Raw genomic sequence first — 7,518 nt, 5'->3', positions numbered from 1 at the left:
GCGCCCCGGGGGCGGCCAGAGGGCCGAGGCCCCGGCCGGGGACGGCTGAGGCCCAGGGGCTGCGGCCGGCTCCTTCCTGCTCTTGGCTGAACGCTCCCAGCAGCCGCAGCAAACGGGAAGTGCCCCCCCGGGCCATGCGCCCCTCTCCCCGGTCTGCGGTTCCACTCTTGCCCAACCGGCTGCGGGGCAAGGGCCGGCCGGAGACGTCCCTTTGCTGCAGAGCTCCAGCCTCCGCCTGCCCAGGACCAGCCAGCCCTCTCCCTCCTGGCGCAGAGCCATGGTCCCGCATGGCCTCCACCTCCTGGCCTTGCTGGCAGGTAGGAGCCGGACTGGGCCCGGGCGGGGTTGTGGAAGCCGCGCTCGGGGGCAGGGGCTCCGGCCAAGGCAGCCCGGTGCATCCGGCTGTCTGCACGCTCAGCCTGGGGGTCCCCAAGATATGGCGCACACCCGGGCCAGGCGTGGATGGGCAGAGCCTACTGGCAGCAAGGGCCTGGTTGGGATGGACAGGGCCTAGGCAGGAGCAAACTCCGGGCTGGGGCTGTGCCCTGGGAGCCCCACTGAAGTCCCTGAGTGCTGTGGGCAGCTGAGGCCTCGCCATCCTGGAAAACCCATTCCTACGCCCCCGGGCTGGAGGAGCGGCCGGGGGCAGGGCACTGAGCTTAGCAGACAACTGTGACAAGAGTTGGAAGGGTCGAGGCGGCCCTCAGGGCGGGGACCGCGCCAGCTGGGGCCCAGGCAGCACACGCCGGACATCCCCCTCCCCAGCCCATGCCGGCATCTGTGAGGGCAGTTCAGGAGCAGCGTGGCCCACCTCGGGCCAGGTGGGTGCAGACGTCCCACAAGACGCGGATGCAGAGCAATGGCTTGAAGCTGCCACGCAGGCGATTTAGATCGGGTGTTTGGAGACACGTCTTCGCAGTCGGAGCAGGCAGGCCGTGGGGGAGGAGCCGGGGGGCAGTGGGGGGGGCTCACCAGTGCTGGAGGTGTCGAGGAGCGGTTGCGCACTACTGGCAGCGATGCCCCTGCTCTGCTGTGGGAATTTCCCAGGCTTCTGGGCTGTGCTGTTGCCCCTTCTCGCTGCTCCGTGTTGGGGGGCTTTCACCTGCCCCGAGGCGCTGGTGCTGCTGCAGCCCGGGCTGGGGCTGGGGCTGCGCCGGCACGCAGGGTCCTGGCTGGGGGGGTCGTCCCTGCGCTCAGGCTCTGCCCCACACTGCACTGGGAGCAGAAGGGGATTTCCCACCTCAGACGGGGGAGGGGGCTGCCTTCCTCTGCAGCAGAGCCACGACCTCTGCCCGCAGCATCTAGTAACCCCTTTTATAAAAGCAGGACGTTGGCCACTGCTGTGCCCCCGTTTCCCCCCCGGCAGGGGAAGCGGTTGTAGACTTTAGAAGCTGCGTGTGTCCGGGCTGGTTTGCACAGGGCTGATGCTGCCCCAGGCGGGGCTTGTACCAGATGTGACCCCGCAGGTCCCTTCCCGCTGCACGGCTCTCTGACCCCCGCCTGCCCGGACACTCAGGTGTCCCCGCTCTCCTTGCAGGGGCCGTGCTAACCCGCAGCACGCAGGGGCCCGAGTGGGGCATGCAGATGCCCGCGGCAGCGACGCAGCTGAAGGGTTGTGACGTGGTGCTACCCTGCAATTTCACACACCCAAACATAAACTACGCGGGCACCATCCGTGTCCTTTGGGAGCCCCACTTCCATTGCTGGGTGGCCAACGACAGCAACGCAAATGGCAACTGCAGCAAGGAGCCGGGGCCCAACAGTCGCTACAGCCTCGCTGGGGACCCGCGCCAGCACAACCTGTCCCTGCGCGTGGCCAGGCTGAGCTTTGAGGACAGCGGGCTCTACAACTGCCGCGTGGAGCTGGACATACATGGGCAGTACTGGACGCACCCGTCCCCCCTCAACCTCACTGTGGAAGGTACCACGCCAAGCTGGCAGCCCACGGGGTGCCCGGGGCGCTGGGCTCTGCCCACTAGACTGTAGCTGGGTGGAGGCTCCGGGGGCAAAACCCCTGGGGTGGCCCCTGCTGGGTGCCTGTGCCCTGCAGCTGAGACGCTTCTCGGCATCTACCCCAGGGCTTGCTGGCAGCAGGGGCGGCTGGGGCAGGGCAGGCCATCATGGGCCCCGGGCCAAGAGCACTTGCTCCCAGTCCTCAGGTGTTGGCGGGGAGAGGGGAGAACCAGCACCCGGGTCTGCCAGCCCCTGCCCACGGTGCCCTGTGCCCTGCAGCAGCACCCAGCATCCTCAACCTCTCACTGCTGGAGGGGCCGGAGCCAGGGCCAGCGCGGGCCGTCTGCACAGTCGAGGGCAGACCCTTGCCCAACATCACCTGGTGGGGCCCTGGCAACACCCCAGAGAGCCCATCCCCACTGAAGGCCCAGGCTCCTTTCCAGAGCGCGGTGGAGATCACGCTGCGGCGCAACGGGACCTACACCTGCCGGGCAAACAACAAGTGGGGCCAGGCCGAGCGCTCCCTGACTGTGGGCAGTGACCACTTCCCACTCCTTGCTGCCCTGCTCCCTGCTGTCCTGCTGCTCCTGGTGCTCCTGGTCCTGGCTCTCGTCCTCTGCCAGAGGCGGAAAGGTGTGGGGGGGGCTAGGCTTGGGGAGTGATGGAGGGGGGAGACAGGGGGTCCTAAGCATGGGCGGGGGGAGGCCAGGGGTCCACAGGGATGTGCGGGGGCTGTGCCAGGTGGCACAGAGGGTGCAAGAGGGTGGGTGTGTAGGGGGCGGGGCAGGCGGTCTGGGGGTGGGTAGGGGGTGCCAGGGGGGTTGTGGGGAGCAGGGTGGGGGGCTGGCTGGGCAGCACCACCACAAGCAGGCACTGAGGGTCTGTCCTGCTCTCTTCTAGGGCGATGCCAGGGCTCGCAGAGGTAAGCTCCACCACTATACCTGCTCCAAGGTGCCGGGGGGTGGGCAGTAGGGGTGGCATGGGCATGCCGTGGGGGTGGTCACGGGGCAGGGCCATCTGCTCCCTCCTCCAGCTGGTGGCCACTGCCCTGCACCACCGCCTTCCAGGGGTCCCCATGGGCTGTTCCCTCCACAACGACCCCGCAGCCACTGGGTGCAGGGACAGGGCCTCTGCTGTCAGCTGCTCACGGCTGCAGACGTGATCCCAGGTTCCCCTGCAAGCCTGGGGCTACATCCGTGGGGCAGGGCCATGGGGCCAGGCTGTGTTTCGTGGGCACCAGCTGTAAGGTCTCCTAAGAAGAGAAGAGCTGGCTCAGACCCAGGTCTGTCTTGCCCTGTCTCCGAGGTCACACGGGCAGAGAGCGGAGGCTGAAGGGAGACTGACGGAGTCTGAGCAGGGTTTTTCCCTGTTCCTCTCTCCCCAGCGGCCTCCTGCACTGAGGGCCCAGGCAGGTCTGAGGCCCCTCGCTCCCTGCCCCATCACCACCAATGCCCCTTTCCTCCAAGCGCGTCTAGCCCCTTCGTGCATCCGGCTGCACTCAGTTCCCAGCGCATCCGGTGGCCACGAGCCCCGCCTTCAACCACCCGCGGGGGAAGACAAACTTCCCATTTTTCATTACAAACTGCTGGCCTGCTTGTTTCATGTGCTCGCCCCTGGTTCTCTCCCACAGGGACAGCGCAGCCCACGCCAGCCCGGCCAGCGACACGCCTCATGCAGGTAGGGGGTCTGACCGCCCGCGCCCCCCGTGCCGAGCTCGCCGGGGAGGCAGTGCATTCTCCAAGCAAGTCCTGCCACGCTGACAGCCCCTTTCCGAAGCCAGGCTTGGGCCAAGGCTGCTCCATGCAGGCAGCCCCAGCCCCAGGGAGAGACAGGGGTGCCCTGCTGTGGGGGGGCAAAGGTCACCTAGGGCCCCTTCCCCTGGGGTTCAGCATGGAGGGGTGGGGGCATGGAGGCTGGCTGTCCCTCAGGGCCCCCATGAGGGCACGGACCCCAAGGGCTTGGGGGCATGGGCACAACCCCCCCCCCCGACACACTGCCTGTGCTCCCAGCAGGCATCTGCACCTACGCGGAGCTGAGCACAGCGAGGGTGACTGGCGCGGACGCTGGTGCAGGTGAGTGGGATCAGGAGCGGGGGCTCCCACGGGCCTTGCCCGGCTCTCCCTTGCCCTAGGGCTTGCATGGCCAGGGCTGCTGGGGGCACAGAGCCCGGCCTGAGCCTAGGGGAGGGGCTTTGCTGGGGGTGGACAAAGACTCTGCCCCCGGGGAGGGGCTGGGAGGGAGGCCTTTCACCCTGCCAACACTGGCTGCTCTCCCTGCAGCTCCCAAGCCCCAAGCCTGGCTCCCTCCAACCCCAGGGGAAGGTAAGAGGCTGCTGGCATGCACCTGGTGGGGGGCTTATGGCTGTGCCCGGGGCCCCAGACGCTGTGTGCGTTAGGGTGGGCACACCGTGTGGGTGCGGAGGGGACCCTGCCCGTGCACACCTCCCACGCCATATGGCGGGGTGGGGCTCGGCCACAGCCCCTGCGGCTCCTAACCCGTGCCTGCCCCTCTGCAGACATCACCTACGCAGAGCTGGTCTTTTAGGGACTGCAGCCAGCTGCGGGGAGGCGCCAGGCGGTGCTCCCTGCCATCCCCGGCGAGGGCAGAGATCTGCCTAGGCACACAGCGGTGCTGGACGTGCCAACCAGCCCCCACCAGCCCATCACTGCCTGCAGCTCCTCCTGGCTCAGCGCCCAGCCTGGCCCAGGGGGCTGCAGGCACCCTGCACACCCCACCCCTGCCCCACAGCACTGACAAGACAAGCCCCTTGTGCCCTGACCTGTGTCCTGGGGAGCTCCCGGGGCTGTGCGACTTGGCACCTGCTGCATCATCTCCAACAGACACCAGGTGAGGCCAAGCCCCAGCCCTTCCTCCGCAGCGAGCACAGGGGCCATCCCAGCACCGTCTCCGGTGCTGGCCACTCCAGGGCTTTCGTGCAACCTCCAGCAAGTCCTCTCTGCCTGCTTTGGATGGGCACTTGTCTGCATTAAATAGCTGGAAGCGCACGAGCCAGCTCCGTGTCTGCTGCTGCAAGCCCAGCGGGGCTTGGGCCTGGCGGGGTCCTGCCTCACGCTGGCACCTGAGTGCGCATCTTGTTTGGAGCTCCTGGGAGCCCTGTTCCCCTGCCCAGCCCCCAGCTCCCCCCAGCAGGGACCCCCTCACTGCCCCTCTCTGCTGTGCCCAGCCCAGGGGTGCAGGTCAGGGCCAGGCCCGGATGCACACAGCTGGGGAGCAGCTGCCCAGCCCTGCCCCTGCCCGGGTAGTCCTGTACACTGCACTGGCAGCAGGGAAATGCCTTGGTCCCCAGCCCGACCCAGGATGGGTCCTGCCCCGGCGGTGGTGGCAGGAGCGCGGGCCTTACCCTGCGCCAGTCGCAGCCGCCGTGCCCGCAGACCTGCAGCAGCACACTACCAGCTCTAGCGCGGGCGAGCTGGGAGATGTGGGGGAGGGAGGCAGCAAGCTGGTTGCCTCGACTTGACCGAGGGCTGCCCACGCACGCCATGTTCATACATGTGTCCGGTGCTCATAGTTCTCTGCTCGGTTTCGTTCCCAAGTGTTTCACGTAGGCTCTGGGCACTGGCGAAGGCTGCTTTTCCCAGGGACTGGGCAGAGGCCGGTGGCTGGGCTCCGTGTCCGTGTGCATGGGCTTCCCCTTCCCGACAGCCAAGGCTCCTCGGCTTCTCCTGCTGCTGGCACTTCGCAGCCCAGGGGAGCTGGAGGCTCAGGAAAGCCTAAATGTGGGGCCACACCAGGGCCTTCGTAGTTTCATAGTTTCTAGGGTCAGAAGGGACCTGAGCAGATCATCGAGTCCGACCCCCCGCCATGGCAGGAAAGAGCGCTGGGGTCAAATGACCCCAGCAAGGTGTTCATCTAGCCTCCTCTTAAAGCCCCCCAGGGTAGGAGCGTGCACCACTTCTCTTGGAAGTTGGTCTCAGACCCTAGCCGCCCTGACCGTGAAGTCGCGCCTCCTGATGTCTAGTCTGAATCTCCCCTCTGCCAGCTTGTGACCGTTATTCCTGGTCACTCCTGGCCATGCTCGGGGGAACAGGGACTCCCCCAATGCCTGCTGGTCCCCCCGACTAGTTTGTAACAGGCCACTAGACCCCCCTCAGCCTTCTCTTGTGGAGGCTGAACAGGTTCAGCTCCTGCCAGGGGTCCCGCAACGACCGCAGCCAATTCCTGCAGCACTCGGGGGTGGAGATCGTCTGGACCAGCTGACTTGAACGTGTCCAGTCCCTCCAGACATTCCCTGACTAGATCCGCCCTGACCCTGGGCCTGGGTGTGCCTCCCCTGGGGCCTGGCGGGGGCCCGGTGGGGGGGTGACCTGGTCCCTGCTCAGGAAAATGGAGGCAAAGAAATTGTTAAATATGTTGGCTTTGGCGTCTGGTGTGACCACCAAATTTCCTAGCACGTCCTGCAGGGGCCCCACGTTACCTGGTACCTTCTTTTTGCCCCGTATGTATTTAAAAAAAGACTTCTTGTTGTCCGTGATCCGGGTCACTCGTCCCAGTCCCATCTCCATCTCGGCCTCCCTGACCCCCCCCCCCCCCGCAGCCTCAAGCAGCTGCAGTGTAGTCCTCCCTGGGGATGCCCCCCCACCATTGGGTGTGCACCTCCCTTTTAGCCAGGAGACGTTCCCGGATGCTTCGGTGAGCCACGGGGGCTTGTGTGCCCTCCTGCTCCCTTGGATCCGTGTTGGGATTCCCTCCCTTTGTACTTGGAGGATCCTCTCCTTGTGGAGCGGCCACCCTCCTCGCACACCCGGCTCCCCCCCCAGGACCTCAGCGCTTCCCCGACTATTCTCCCTAGCTCATTGAAATCCGCGCTCCTGACACCCGGTGCTGCCGCCGGCCTTTGCACCTTGCGCTTCGGCGAGAGCCACACGGCTGCAGCCAAGCCCGAGCCCATCCTGGAGCAAAAAACGGGTCTGGGTGGCAGCGTCCTGGATCCGCCCCACCCCGCTCCCGGATGCGCCTTCCAGCTTCAGCTAGCGCGGACACGCGAGGGTGCCAGGACGACTCCAGCCAGCCCCAGGCGATTCCTTCTTACGAAAACGCAAAGTATCTGCCGAAAGCAGCCGCTCAGCCCCGCTCAGCGGCGCAGCTTTTGCCCCGGCCTGGCCGAACCGTGGCACAGGCAGGCGGGCACGTCGGGCAGGCGCCGAGGAGAGCTCGCGCCGGCAGGCCGGGCGGGGCCCAGCGGGCGGGGCGCGGTCACCGTCACTCCCAGGCCTTGCTGCAGCACCCCGCACACGTGCCTGCACGTGGACACCCGTGTGCTGTGGGCGCCCCTCAGGGTGGGGCGTCCTCAGGCTGCCCCTCCCCCACGCGCGGGCGGGGGGGCGGAAACACCTCTCTGGCCCCTTAAAGGCACGGTGGCTCCTCCTCCCAGGATCCTGCGGCCTTCCGCTCTGCCGGGCCAATAGGGTCGGGCGGAGGCGGTGACATAATCTTTTCGGGGGGGATTTTTGTAGCAGGGCTGGGGGTGCGCCGCGGGCCTCTGCCGCGGGGCTGGGGAGCCCGGCCGGGCTCCTCTGCGCTTGCCGGAGCCGGCCGGAGCGGGCG

General features: G+C 67.2%; 1 protein-coding gene across 3 annotated transcripts in view; it reads left to right on the top strand.

The window, feature by feature from the left end:
- Positions 1-183: 183 nt before the first annotated feature.
- LOC149867861 (long-chain-fatty-acid--CoA ligase ACSBG2-like) overlaps positions 184-7,518 on the top strand; it is a 53,076-nt gene continuing 45,741 nt past the window's right edge. The window contains exons 1-7 of one of the 3 annotated variants that reach the window (XM_090037457.1): positions 184-317; positions 1,538-1,921; positions 2,233-2,586; positions 2,854-2,875; positions 3,584-3,630; positions 3,963-4,025; positions 4,233-4,274. In XM_090037457.1, coding sequence (XP_089893583.1) covers positions 278-317; positions 1,538-1,921; positions 2,233-2,586; positions 2,854-2,875; positions 3,584-3,630; positions 3,963-4,025; positions 4,233-4,274 — 952 coding nt within the window. In that variant the 5' untranslated portion in view covers positions 184-277. Of the gene's footprint in view, positions 318-697; positions 822-1,537; positions 1,922-2,232; positions 2,587-2,853; positions 2,876-3,583; positions 3,631-3,962; positions 4,026-4,232; positions 4,275-7,518 lie in introns of those variants that run through there. The other 2 variants (XM_090037458.1, XM_090037459.1) reach the window with 2 other exon arrangements.

Source organism: Crocodylus siamensis, chromosome 3 (assembly GCF_052110815.1).
Source record: "Crocodylus siamensis isolate JL-2025a chromosome 3, ASM5211081v1, whole genome shotgun sequence".
Classification (NCBI taxonomy): domain Eukaryota; kingdom Metazoa; phylum Chordata; order Crocodylia; family Crocodylidae; genus Crocodylus; species Crocodylus siamensis.
Note: the sequence above shows the minus strand (reverse complement) of the source record. Positions and strands in the feature narration are given on the sequence as shown.